The sequence below is a fragment of the Trachurus trachurus genome, assembly GCF_905171665.1.
Source record: "Trachurus trachurus genome assembly, chromosome: 10".
NCBI classification, from domain to species: domain Eukaryota; kingdom Metazoa; phylum Chordata; class Actinopteri; order Carangiformes; family Carangidae; genus Trachurus; species Trachurus trachurus.
Genome location: NC_139894.1, coordinates 11432195 through 11447118, shown reverse-complemented (window position 1 = coordinate 11447118; position 14924 = coordinate 11432195). Strand labels below are relative to the sequence as shown.

The 14924-nt window shown below is 43.4% G+C and overlaps 1 protein-coding gene across 1 annotated transcript in view; it reads left to right on the top strand.

The window, feature by feature from the left end:
* The window catches only part of htr4 (5-hydroxytryptamine receptor 4), a gene marked incomplete at both ends in the record, with an annotated part of 124641 nt that extends 109918 nt beyond the window's left edge, over positions 1 to 14723 (top strand). Inside the window, one exon of the mRNA XM_083980588.1 lies at positions 14642 to 14723. Coding sequence (XP_083836714.1) covers positions 14642 to 14723 — 82 coding nt within the window. The remainder of the gene's footprint in view (positions 1 to 14641) is intronic.
* Positions 14724 to 14924: the final 201 nt, after the last annotated feature.

Genomic DNA, 14924 nt, shown 5'->3' with positions numbered 1-14924 from the left:
TTCCATGAGCCTCCGTAGTGTAGCTCTGAGCAGCTCGCCGCTCTGCTCCGCCCGTTCTAAAAATAGCTTGCACCAACAATTAAAGGTAACGAATCTACTGCTATGACTATAGCGATTAAAACTGATGATGCCCCCCCGTGACGATGGGCGTTGCCTCAGGTCGGGTGTAGGCACTGATGTGTATGAAGTTTTTCTTAATGAAAACCTCTGGGCTTCACCAGAGGAAGAGGAGCTGTTTGTTTCCTCTTTCTTCTTCTTCTTCTTCTTCTTCTTCTTCTTCTTCTTCTTCTTCTTCTTCTTCTACTTCTTCTTCTTCTTCTACTTCTTCTTCTCTTTCTCCTTCTTCTCTTTCTTCTACTGCACACACACACTCTGTCTCTGAGGTTTCATTCATGATTGCCCCTGGTCTGCTGATGGAGATCTTGTTTATTTTCTTCCTTTTGAGCATCGTGTAAATATGAAGATATTTCCCTTCGTCTCACGGGACTCAGTGCTGCAGAAAAGTCATTTTTCCTCCCTCCCAGGTAGAAAGCAACAAAAAAAAAAATTCCATTGCTCCCCCCCGCCCCATCTCCAAAACCTCCAACCCCCTCCACTCCTTCTGACTGCCTCAGTGCATTGCAGAGACCTGGGGAGAGAGGAGCTGTGTGGATCAGTGGAGTGGACCAGAGCGACCTACAGCAAAGATTCATAGGAACATACTTTTACAGTAATAGATCTGTTATTTACTGGAAAAATATGTCACGAAATTGAAAATAAATGTGGTTGAAATTTGAAGACGTCAGATCTGGTGAAGGATCTGTGCAGGATTAGAGTCCACCAGACTCAGGTTGGTTTTCACAAAGAATGAATTTATTTTGGTGTTTGCAACAACAAATATAGCAAGAAGAACAAATGAACAGTTGATGTATAGTATGTATGAGTATAAAGTGACATTTACAGTGAAAATGCCCATGCATGCTACACAATTGATTTTCTTTTTTCTTTTATCTAGTTTAGTTGAATTTATTTGCACCTTAAATACATGAAAACAATGAGAACAGTGTAAGTTAAACATTCTGCAGAAGTGGAAGAAAAAAAGGGCTCATGAAAATACAATTGTATGATTATTTCTATCTGGTTTCATGTAAAGATAACGCCATATAAATAAAGTTTTTATTATTATAAATACCAGTGTATAAGTAAATATATCGATAGTGTTGTGTTGCTATTAATTAATCAAAAAACCGAGCTTCTATTAGCACCTCTGAGCATCTGGCTCCAGATTCGGGGCAGATGGACGACTGACTGACCAACAGACGGACTGAGTGACCGACCGACAGCCGTCACCGGCCTCGGGCCTCAGCAGCAGCAGCATGTCAGAGGTCAGAGGTTGGATTAAAGCGGCTGCGACGCTCACTCAAACGACAGGAACAGAGCGAGGAAACGTCCGCGTGGGTTCGACAGATACTGCTGCTGCTGCTCCACTCTTCTCTTCTTCTCCGCGTACACAGCAAAGCACATTAACGACAGTATACACAGAACAAACAGGTCTTATCCTCCCACACACACACACACACGCACACACATTGGCCTTTCCTCCACGGTTAAACCTGAGCTCATCGTGACGGGAGCCTCCATCCACCACGACTGTTTGTGTTCACGCAGGACTGAAGCTGCAGCTACATTAACTGTTGTGTGTGTTCAGCAGATAAAAAGAAAGGCTATAGGTCAGATATTACTTATGTACTTATAAAGTTTACTCAGTGGCTTTAGTTCTGTTGGTTTGTTTACTCGTGGATGTGTGTTCAGCTCCTGCAGCTGAAGCAGAGTCGACATGGGTTTGAGTAATGTGTTTCCTGTAGGAAGCTCTGCAGGAAGATACAAGAGAGTGTGAATCACAGTCAGCAGCTGAAGGAAATGAAACTGTTCATTCAATCACAGTTCAGTTTTACTGTTGACAGACCTCCAGAGCAGCAGGCTGCACTGTGCTACATTCACTAGTGGTGTATTATCTGTATCAGTATGTGCATTCAGGTTGGGTCGGAAGTGGGCGTGGCTTCTAGATGAGGGATTACAAAGGGAGTTATGTGGGTTCTGGCAGTGTAGAGGTCTATGAGGCATCAGATTGATACTTTATGGCCATATGAATGATGATGAGACATGTTATGGGATGTATCTTTTACCCTTTGTGTGGGGAAAAGCTGCAGCTTTGTTTCTTCTGATGGAGGCATGACATTGAGGAAGTGCATTAAATAAAAATGGACTTTCCTTTATGTATTCAGATCCATCTACGGTAATTATCAGTGTCTTTATGGAGACATATTCAGATACATATTTGACACATCACTAATAGGGTCACTCGTCAGTAAACGATTGATTGATTGATTGATTGATTGATTGATTGATTGATTGATTGATTGATTGATTGATTGATTGATTTCATATGAATGACAGACATACATACACAAAGGATAGGTAAGAAGCCAAGGCTTATGAGGAACCTACCCCTTGCAATTGTTACATTTACAATCAATCATGGTGTAGAGACAAGATCATTAGGCTACTTTGCATATAATACAGAGAGAAATTTGAAACATAATTAAGTAAGCAAAACAGACAGTAAAATAGGATGCTCTTGCGGAATTCATACATCACAGTTCATGAGAAATGAGGAATAGCTTACTAATAGTTTATTAAAGCAATTTCATAAACAAAGAAGAACAAGGAAAAGCGAGAAATTATTAATAACCTAGATTCACTAATGAATATAATAACTTACAATACAGTAGTTTAAGTTTACATGGAAACATTCGCCTTCACGCCAGCATGTTCACATCAAAACTTTGACTGGGATGAGGGGAAGGAAACGTCATCCTGTTTCTGTGTCTGATTGAAGAGGGACCTGTTTGTTTTTACATGTTCAGCAGAATGAAGTGGTAATGTGGCACTGGTGTGTGCATGTGTGTGTGTGTGTGTGTGTAGCTTGTTTAGTGCCCTTAAGTGGCCAAACACTGCTAATTACAGCTCTGAGTGGATGACTGTGAGGTCTCTGTGTGATGGGCTCTGAGCTGACAGGACCAAACTCTGACCAGGAAGAAATGTTGAGTGAATCTGCCGGTGGCTGGAGACATGAGGACATAAACACCAGCTCAGTGTGTGTATGTGTGTGCACATGTGTGTGTGTCTGATTGATGTGTTGTGGCCATTTCTGACTTTGTGTGTGTCCGCTCATTAGAGCTCCTGCGGACGACAACGCCGCTGACGAACATTTGTCTCCGTTTAAACGTAAACGTCTCTTCATGTGTCCGTTCTGAAGTTTGTCGGACGATGTCGTCCACACACACACACACACACACACAGAAAAATGAAACAACAAGAGGCCGGAGGGTCACAGCAGACACAAAATATTTACAATAACAAATCAAAGCCAAGTGTTGACAGTGTAAATGACAAAGCTGCTCCGTCCTGACGCCGACGGCTCTTTGACTAAAACACGAGGTTGTAGAACATTTTCTGAGATCTGACCGATAACGTGACGATGGAGTTCAAAAAATAAAAGACAAACATTATGGTTTTTAAAATCATAGGAGCGTTTCAAAAACAAATGTTTGTAGTGAAATCAGATCGGTTTCTCATGCTGATACTCACGAGCTTCTTTTGTTGTGTTTTTATTAGTTTGTTCTTGGCTCATGAGGATGAAAACACCACAAGTGAAAGGCTGTAATTTATGGTTTCTCTCTGTTCAAACATATTATCAGCAGTAAAACAACAATATTCCCCTCTGAGGTATTAAAGGAGAAATGCTCCCAGTAAAAGACGCCGTGAAAAAACAGACAATTTAAAGGTAAATACAACAGAAACAGAAAATAATTGTCCAACAGCTGAGGAGCAGCGGAGCAGCTCCTGGTCCTGGTTGACCTTTGACCCAGTTGGTTCTTCCATGCCGGAGCCGCGGGGCCCGCCGGTTTCAGTCGGTGCAATCTTCTGTGCAATCTTGTGGCGGGCGCTGCAGCTAATCAAGTGTCAGTGTGAATGTTCTGCAGCAGATAAAGACGAGATAAAACTGTTCTGTCAGAGTCGGAGGAAACAAAGCGAACAAACATCAGAAGCAACGATGAGAAAATACAAATAAAAAAGGTGCATTTCTGCCTTTTTTCAAGTATTTTTCTAATAACATTCACAGTCATTTACTCTGACCTTTGAGTTTAATGGGATCACATTCAGCTGTTTTAGTTATGTCATGTAAACACAGAATCAAAGTCATTATAGTCAATGGAGTGTGTTTCTAATGATCTTTTACTTCTCCAGGGTAAACACACCAGAGCAGACGCTCTTTAGTCTCAGCTCCGCTTTTATTATTCAGGTGTGGATGAATGGATGGTTTGAATACATTTTCAATGAACTGAAAATCCCCACCTATTTATATACTTTATTTTTCGACTTATTTAAAAACAGTAGATGTGATTGTCAGAGATCATTCATCAGACTCACCTGTTTTAATTTGGTATTTCATAAACAAACGTGTTAGATGACTCTCAGGTTTAAACACATGTCTCAGTATCAACAAAAGTGGAAGGAGACATTTCCTCTGTGCTGATTTACACCTGCGAAACTAAATGTAAATCTAAACTCTAAACCTGAAGCGCTTTAAAATAACATATACTAAGATATACATAACACATCCATAAGCAGGTGTCTCACAAATGTAAACATGAAGGCATCATGCAGCACCTGTCTGCTAACTACCATGACAACTTACTGTAAATGACCCAAACTCCCCCAAACAGACCTAAATCTGACCTGAGACCTGAAGACTGAAACTCAAACTGGTCCTCACAAACAAAGAAGCACACACACAGACAGACAGACAGACACACACACACACACACACACACACACACACACACTGTGATTTCTCCTGATTCCAGTCATGTAAGCAATTAGTGGAGGAATGGTGCGTCTCAGCGTTGCAGGCGTCAGTCATCCAGAAATAATCAAACCTCTGATCTACTGAGAACCAGCGGTCCACTGATCTCATGCCTTCCCCACGTACACACACACACACACACACACACACACACACACACACACACACACACACACACACACACACACACACACACACCATGTCCCTCTTCCCCTGCCTGAGCTGGTACGTGTGTGTTTTCAGTGCAGCGCCATCTTAAAGAAGAATCCTTCCTCCTCAGGGATTCAGCTTCTGTTCTTATGTTGTGATAAGTGTGTGTGTGCGTGCGTGTGTGTTGTGTTTGTGTGCATCCCCACAGGCCGGCCTGCCTCTGTGACTTCACCATCACGCCTCAGCAGCGGTGGTTTCCAGGCTAAAGTCTGTTTTAATGTTGTGAGACGAGCAGAGCAGGAGGAGGCTCAGCGGTTGACTCACAGCTCAGAAAAACTCTCAACAACAAAATAATCCTTCTTAGTCTCCACAAGAAGCTTCTGCAGGTTGATACCTGACTCACTGCAAAGAGGAAAATAAAAATAAAGCACATCCAAGACTGAGAAGGAGGGGGGTTAGTGCAATTTGTAAAAAAAAATTCCCCAGAGGAAACTGACCATCAGCTCCTGCTCACACTGCTGCTTTACCTTGTTCTCTATAATTAAGCAACACAATAAAAACATGAAAAGATCTTTGACCTCGTGTCACATTAAAGCCTTTTATGCTGAAATTATTGAAATTAAAACACTTCACAACTGTGTGCTGTTCACAGCTGACAGTGAGTGGACAACTACAGATCAAACGCCGTTACATTTAATATTTATTTCTCATCATAATGATCGACCCACCTGAGCCGCAGCCCCATCCAATCATTACTTCACCCATTAATTCATCAGTGATAATGCAGCCTAATAAAAGAGTGAATCATCCGTCATGACGTTTGTGCTGCTGTTGAATTTGCTGTTTTGCTTCGTACAGAGGGGGTTTCTGATGTTGTAATATTATAACAGGTGGTTAGTTTTATTGTTGTAGATTCTGAATCATTAGCAATTTGATTTATTTGTAGTTTCAGTTATTTCACACGACCTAATGATTTGACTCTGATCACTCACAATATTAAAACCCGTTTTAACCTCATATAGCTGCACATCAGAATAATCTGTGTTTATGAAACCTTAAATTGTCTCAATTAAATATTTGTGTAAAGATCAGCAGAGGAGAAGTTGATAACAAAAGTTGGAAAGTTTAGAAAGTTGTAGTGTGGAGATCCTAGGTGGTCAGCTGTCAGTGTTTGACTTTTGAAAATAAAGATTTTCAATGCAGCGGTGTTGATGAAAACAGGAAGTTGATCAGAAAGGGCGTTTATCTGAGAGTGGCACCAGTTTTCCTACAGTACAATGACGTCTGTCCTCTGACTGTGTCTCTGTTATCAGGGAAAGGTCCATTGCTGATTAAGCTGCTCTCTCACAGCTATCTCCCAGGTCCATCTCCGTCAGAGACAGCTCTGTCGAGGGGCCGGCCTCGGATCGAGCCTGAGGGCCACATGGCATTAAAAACCTCTTATGAGATAAGAAAACAAGGAAATCTGTAATAGGAGGGTGAATGAGCTGATTCCTCTGTGAGCTGGTGTCAGCAGCGTGATGACGGACGCCCTCGCTGTCTGGCTGAAGGAGCCGACGGTTTCACTGTGACAGACAGAGGGAAGTTTTCTTCAGCAGTGTGTTTTATATGCTGATGAGCTGCAGGTCGGACTCAGAGGAGAAGACGTCCACTCACAGTCTAATACACTTTTTTTGCTTACTTCACCTCAGGAAAATAAAAACTGCAGCTGTATTCAGGCTGTTGATGAGATGTTTTTAAAGTGTGTGTCCAGGGAGAGTCGACCGAGACCAAAAAACTCTCTTTCACTGCAGCTCTTTTCATCTTTATGATGATGATATATCGTTGCTCTGTGGAGGGTGAAGCCCTCAGAGCTTCTCCTGCATCACACCTCCAGCTCCAGACTGGGAAGAGGTTTCCTCAGAGATACTTTTATTATGAAGTCAAAGTCAAGGTCAACATATAAGTTTGAAGGCATCGATTTAAAGCTAAAGGTTCATACAGTATAGATGGTTTCATGTTGCATGTAAACCTGACCTGGGATCTGTTTTCACTGGGCCGAGCAGATCTTCTCTTGAGCATTAACACTCGCATTCATCGGAGCAGCTCTGAGACGTTGTGCAGAAAGTCACGTCACACACTTGGTCTTGAAAAGAGCAGCAGTGCTGCGTTCAGCTGCCGTGGGATTTCAGAGCTTCACCGACCTTTGTACAAAGTTCAGAGGAAACTTACAGAATCGCTCTGTTGTGCAGTTTCACCTCCGGTCGCAGCTTCAGACGTCCCTGATGGAAACAGCACGAACATGTGCTGCAGCATCGGACCTCGCCTCCTCCCTCCCTCCTCCCCCTCCTCCCCCTCTTCCTCCTCCTCCTACTCCTCCTCCTCCTTCCTCCTCCTTGTCCTCCTCCTCCTCCTTCCTCCTCATTGTCCTCCTCCTCCTTGTCCCTCCTTCCTCCTCCTTGTCCTCCTCCGTGTCTTCCTACTCATTCTCCTCCTTGTCCTCCTCCTCCTCTACCTCCTTTCTCCTCCTCCTTCTACCTCCCTCTCATCCTTCCTCCTCCTTCTCTTCCTCCTCCTCCTTGTCCTCCTCCTCCTCCTCCTATCTTCTCCCTCCTTCCTCCTCCTTGTCCTCCTCCTCTTCCTCCTCCTTGTCTTCCTCCTCATTCTCCTTATTCTCCTCCTTGTCCTCCTCCTCCTCTACCTCTTTTCTCCTCCTCCTTCTACCTCCTCCTACTCTTTCTCCTCCTTCCCCCTGCTCCCTCCTCCTCGTCCTCCTCCTCCTTGTCCTCTTTCTCCTCCTCTTCCTCCCTACTCCTCCTCCTCTTCTTCCTCCTCTTCTTCTTCCTCCTCCTCCCTCCTCCTCCTCTTCCTCCACCTCCTCCTCCTCCTCCTCCTGCAGCTAAAGCTCCTCCAGCTCTCTAATGCTCTGTGACACGTCCTCAGACCAGATTTAACCTCATGAAAGTCTGACGGTCTGATTCCCTCAGCAGACCTGAGATCAGCAGAGCTGCAAACTTTTAAGTTGATTCTTTTGAGTTTTTTAACTCGAGCGTCAACAACTTTATACATTCATGCCTGTTTTTTAATCTCCTGCCTTCAGTCGCTGCTCTCTTATTTCATCCTGGGAAACAGAGCAGATGGAGGTTGTGACTCGTCTCCCTCTCTCTCACAGGTGAGACGGCTGCAAACATTAAATCCTCCTTCACTGCTCAGATAGTGATCTTCCTCCTCCTCCTCCTCCTCCTCCTTTGTGCCCTTTCTCCATTTTCTCTTCCCGGAGACATGACTGGATGTTGCTGTAATTGAGGTGATGACACCTTCCTACTGTAATTCATTTCACCTTGAGGACTCCTGCACACAGTTTTTTTTTTTTGGGGGGGGGGTTTAAAGTTGCATACAAACAAACAAACTCTCCGTCAAGGTCGAAGGAAACTGCAAACACTTAAGTTATATCATATTATATATTTTTTTTTTTTTTTTGGAAAGTCAATGTTACACTTGCCAAACCATATTTTTCTTTTTGTTGCAGAGCTGGAAGCAACCTTTCCCCGTGGGTGTAAACTTTGAATAATTTTTGCATAAAATTCTCTTCTTCTTCTTTTCTCAATACTGCATTATCTCTTTTCAGTTCATCTCATATTTATCACCCTTCTTTCTCTCTCCCACTCCTCCCTCTGCTATCGTCAGCATCACAGCAGGAGGCGAGCTCTGTAGTCTTTTTACATTATTTTTATCTTTTTTTTTACCTCGAGTTTGAACCAGTCGCTCATTGTTGTTTGTCGTGGTGGGTGGCGACCAGACCGGAGAGAACGAGACACATGCAGCTCAGATGAAAAGAAGGAATGAGGAGAGAGAGAGAAGGTTTCCTGATTGTGATGTGAGCACTTCAGTGGAGAGAGAGAGAGAGAGAGAGAGAGAGAGAGAGAGAGAGAGAGAGAGAGAGAGAGAGAGAGAGAGAGAGAGAGAGAGAGAGAGAGAGAGAGAGAGAGAGAGTCGTTTATCCTTGTGTGACCTCTGCTCAGATTCCCGGAGCAGACAAAGGAATAAAAGTTAAACGAGTGACTGGAAACCTGCAGAGGAAGTGTTTCACATTGCCATGACAATTATAAAGTTAAAGTTGGTCAAGAACGTGAATTAAGTTTTTCCTCAATGTTCACCTCAAAAATTAAACATTTCTCTGTGCGTTTTAGAAAATTGACTCTTACTGTTCAGCAGCAGGATTTTCTAAATCCTTTGGATGAACTAAGAGCAGAGTCAACTAAAGTTGAACATACCTGGAAATGTGAAGGTTGTTTTTCCTTCATATTAAAATCTCTTTGTTTAATCTTTGAAGCTCCGACTTCTCTCGTACTGCCCTGAGGACGCTCAGCTGAAACTCCATCCCTCCCTCTGGATTAACTCTGAATTAACCTTTGTTAAGCTTTATTGATAGAGCGCCTCGTTACTTTGTTCCTCTGATACAAAAATCTTCTCCACGCACTTGGCAAACAAAGAGAGAACACGGAGCAGCGTTGTCACTCACAGGAGGTCAACACACAGCTTAGAGGCAGAGGCACGTGAACTCAAACATGAGACACTTCGTTATGGAGCTCGCACCATCAGGAGAGGAAAACCAGTAAAACATTAAGTAAAATTTAAGTCTGGTTTATTATCATTTTTATCTGTTAGCATGATCAAATTGAACTAATCAATTCTATCTAGCTTTGGCTGTCAGGGTGTGTTTAAAGGAGACATATCATGCCCCTTTTCCACAAATTAAAATAGTTCCCAGGTGTCTTAAAGACATGTCTCTGACATAATTTTGGTCAAAATACCCCAAGGATCAAACATCACAGCTCTTTTAATCCTCTCAAAACAGCCCTGTTCAGAACGGCTGGTTTCAGTGCCTGGCCCTTTAAATGCAAATTAACCACTGCTCACCAGGCCCCTTCTACCGGTCCCAGGTAGGGGTGGTATTATGCAAATTCGAAACCTAGTTACATCACTGGAAGACAACTGAGCGAACAGATTTCAACCTATGGAGCCTTAAAATAACAGATTTTTTTGTCAATTCTCACATTTTGGGGGCCGGAAGGCAAGACCAACACCCAAATATATGTTAAAGAGCCTTCAAAAAGTGATATTTCCATAATATGTCCCCTTTAAGTTCTGCTGGGAGAATCTCACCCATACAAATAGCAGAACATTAAACTGTCATTGATGCGGCGCTGCAGGTGTGACGTTCAGTATTCAGTGTTCAAACTCGTCATTGACGTCATCCGGGCTCGTTTTCCTCCTCCTTCCGTTCCCACTGGTCCGCTGCAGGGTCGTTGGAGGTCAGGGTCTGCTTCATGTCGCAGCGAGATGAATGTTCACCACATTGCTGCCCCAAAAATATGTAGAAGTGTTTAGTCTGTTAGTAATCCGGGCCTTCTGTCTGTCTGCATCTCTCTCTTTTCTCTCTGTCCCCGGCCTCATTAAACAAATCTCCATCCTGTCTCCTGTCCTGCCAGTTGTCCTGTTGGCTCGGCTGTGTACAAACAAAACCACAAATACACGCAGGACGGATCCAGCCACATGTCCCACTCCAAATCTTCATCTGATCCAAATACACAAACTCAACAAAAAAAAAAAAATCTCTTCAGTGCATTAGAATAAATACAGTACATATTTAGTTGTGGCTCAGTGATTCCTCCAGCTCTCTCTTCATGATTTATGTCCTGTTCTTTTTCAAGAGTTTTTCTGTTTCTTTCTTTTGTCACTTACATTTAAAATGGACTGGCTTTATGTTACATTAATGTATTGTTTAAAGTCAAGTGACTGGAAATGTTCAAGTTTTTTTGGGAGTAATGAAGATGTCTTTGTTTCCTTTACACAAAAGTGGGATAAACGACAGAAAAAGCATCAGTACCAGCATCGGCCAAATTGTTATTTTTAACATCGGTCTGATTCACAATCAGTACATCCCTAAAAATAATCCATAATCAATAATCCATTGGTTTAAAACCATCTCTTTCCTTTGCTACTACACAGTGAAAACCATGACAACCAGTTGACTTTTCATCAGCTCCTGCAAATTAGACAGGTGTATCATCAGTCCCACATGTTGTTAGGACCTTTGTCGTCATGGTAATGGACAGTGAAGGCTCATGGATAGAAGAAACAAAATGATGACGATCTGAAAGGCTTTTTTTTTTTTTTTTTGCCCTCATCCTTGAAACACCATATGTCGAGCCGTCAAATGACTTCACAGATGGCATCATGGTCTGGACTCATGTTGCTGCTGTGAAGCACGGGCCACTGGAGCCTGAACGTATGGAGACACATGAGAGCATGAAGATTAATGCTGCGAGTGTCCTCTCATAAAACACTGATGAACACATGAAGCATCAGTCGTCTAATTAGTCAGTGTTTAATTAACTGACATCACTGAAAATATAACTGCAGTCGATGGAAGATCAATGAGTGAGTGTCTGTGTTTCCACCAGAGAGCAGAGCAGCAGCAGCTGTAGCACCAAGAGGCCGGGCCGAGGGGAGGGGGGATTTAACCCCACAATGTGGCAACAATTTCTGGTTCTGCCCTGACGAGAACCGTCAGCCCCTTTTCCTTTTGAAGCGTCTGAACGTTCTTCTATCTGGACGGAGAATTTCACGGCCAGTTTGGCAGCAGGAAGTGTCTCTGGTCGGGGTGTTTGTGTAAACAGCTCGTAATGGTTTGAGCCCACAGTGAGGCCTCTGTGGTGCACACACACACACACACACACACACACACACATACACACACACAGATGTGTCTACACAAAAATGTGGGCAATCACTGTCCCCACACACACACACACACATACACACATGTATAATTGCATGTGTAACCACAGGCAATCACTCTTGTCATTGAAATGCACTGGAGCCTGCAGGCTACACAAGAGAGAGCCATTATGGCGATCAAATGAGTTTCTCTTCTATCCGACTTCATCAAATCATGTGGCCGACGCTCTTGAAAAGAGCTGCGCTGGCCGGTTGTTGTGCTAATGTCGCATGAATTCTGTCAGTGTGCATTTATTTGTCAGAGCCAATCACAGTTACGCGCTGGACGTAGCATTAGCTCCGTCCTCATGCTGCTTTAAACGCTGTGTCGTTATCGCAGAGTGTGTCGGCGCCGAACTAGCTCAGCATGGTAAAGAAATGGAGGCTTTAGTCCTGCATGTGTGTGCGTTATTTAATGCTGATGTTGTCCTCCATGGTTCATTCTTGTTGTTCCACACAAGAAGATTCAAGAATCGAGATTTGACTTTATTGTCATTCAAACTGTGCAACAAAAAATACACACTAAAATAAAATCATGAGCATCTGGAAAACAAAATAAAATACCACAAAAACAGATATAGAAACAAAATAAATACACTTGTGACACTATGATATTAAAATGTTTAGATAAACAAAACAAATAACTTGGACGTCCTAGATGTTGCATTGGATGAGTCAAATATTGGGCAAGTCTGAGTCTGTGTTGGCGAGCTCATAATCAGTCTATTGTTTTCTTTATTCGCCTCAGATGACTTTAATACTCTGTCGTAGCTTTTCTGATAATATGACAGATCAGCTGTGTCCCAATTGAGGGGCTAAATCCTCCAGAGGACGCAGCCTACACCGTCTATTGACCATATTCACAGCGTCGCCAACTTTGCTTATGTCGTCACTTGGGATGGGAAGATTCAACGCCGTCACATAACGTTACCGTTACCGTTAGCAGTTGCAGCTAATGCCGGCTAACTTCTTTCAAATCAGTTTAAAAATGTTGTTTTACTTTGAAATATGTCCCGATGTCCCTTTGGACGTTAACAACCCATGCCTTCCTTAAATCTGTATCAACTGGGAAGTGATGAAAGGAAAGCAGTTCATCAGACTCCCAACGTTTGTACGGCTTGCAGCCATGGACGCTACCCAGCCCGAGTGATGATGTAAGGAAAGATGGCGACGCTGTGAATATGGTCAATGGAAGCAAACGGTCTAGGCTTTGGAATATTTCCTGATTGTAGCTGAATGCAACCAACGTCCTAACATTGAACATTTGAAGGTGGCAGGTTTTATTTTTTACACTTCCAGTGGCTCCTCAGGCTAATAATAGCCGACACGCAAGGAATCTTGGGATACGAGAGGCCATGAAGGAAAGGTGTGGTGTGTCCTCCTGGAACAGGCCAGAGAAGGACAGATTTGGAGGAGGCTTTGAACTGGACCAGGCCTTGTTGTTGCGACGCTGTGATGTAATCAGTATTCAAATGCGTCCTGAGTTTGTGTTTGTGATCTCTTACTTCAGATTTATGGTTCTGTCTGCAGCTGATGACTAAACCACACAACAACCATAAAATAAAAACATAAATTTGCCCCAAGCTCCTTTTTGGATTTTCACCACATTGTTAAAAAATAAATAAGTAAAATAAAAACGTCTGGATGATGATTCAGTGTGAGGAGCACACGATTTGAGTGAGTTTCCACTCAGGTTGTGTGTTTTGGTTCTGGACACGAAGTGACTGTGGAGTGTGTGTGTGTGTTCAGGTTACCTTCTCTCCTTCTCTTTCTTTGTTTTTTTCCTGTCACTAACGTCAGTGCTGGAGTCAAACCGCGGTCAGATCAGACAGCGTCTCTGCTTCACCTTCACTCTGTAACTCTGAGTTTCCAGTAAGAACGGATCAGACTGGTTTTCCATCAGGAGGACCTGACGAGTCTTTTACTGAGTGTCTTATCAGTTTACAGAAGTCTGTGGAGTCTAAACTGTCTGATCCATGAAATATTGACTTTGATTCTTATTCTGTTTTTTAGTGGTAAACATCAGGTGGTTTGGAGTCACTGTGTTTTTGCAGAAACCTGAGTTTATTAGAGCTGCTGCAGGTGTCAGTGAGGACGATGTGTTCAGGGTAATAATGCTCTGGTCAAGGGTCGAAGTCAGTGACACATGCAGGACATATAAGTCTTAAAGGGATAGTTCAACATTTTGGCAAACTGGCCCGTTGCCACAATCCCTATAGTCATAGCAGTACTTTCGTTACCTTTAATTGTCGGTGCAAACTATTTTTAGAACGGCGGAGCAGAGCCGCAAGGTGCTCAGAGCTACGCTCTGGCGGACAAGTCGTGATCTGCACACATGAGATAATAACGGACCAGACAGAGTTGTTTTTTTGAAGCAAATGCAGAGACTGCTTGATGAAAAACTTGCATCAACAAACGTAACGTTCTGTTATTATCTCATAGCGTGGTGAATGTGCATGTCACAACTTGTCCAACAGAGCATTTTAGAGTTGTTGGATTGTGTATTTGATGAGTTTGATGAGGGAAACCAAGAAATCCCATGATCCTCCGTAGCGTAGCTCTGAGCAGCTCGTGGCTCTGCTCCGCCGTTCTAAAAATAGCTTGCACCTACTGCTATGACTATAGGGATTATGGCAATGGGCCAATTTGCCAAAATGTTGAACTATCCCTTTAAAGATAACTAATAACAAAAGGTTTTTCCTCCAGGGCTCAATAAAGTTATTCTGCTTCTGATTCTGACCTGCAGTGATCAGTCTGCTCAGGGACTGGTGATGTGTTTAGGTCCTTCAAGTCTGACCCTCCCTCTGTTTTGTCTCTCAGGTATTCCGTCCTTCACAATGGGAACCACACAGAGCAGGAGAAGAAGTCTCCGCCCACCGAGTCCCGCGAGTCCTGCTTGTGACCCACGACGACTCCTCCTCAGTCACATCTCCGACATCCTCCAGCTCCCCCACCATCAACCGCAGGAGCTGCAGGAGACACATTCCCAGCCTTCACATTCCCAGAGCTGAAACCCCGAACACAAGACGCTACGACTCCTGCAGAACTCCAAACCAGACCAGACCAGTACCAAACCAGACCGGACTCTGGAGGTCCGGGAGAG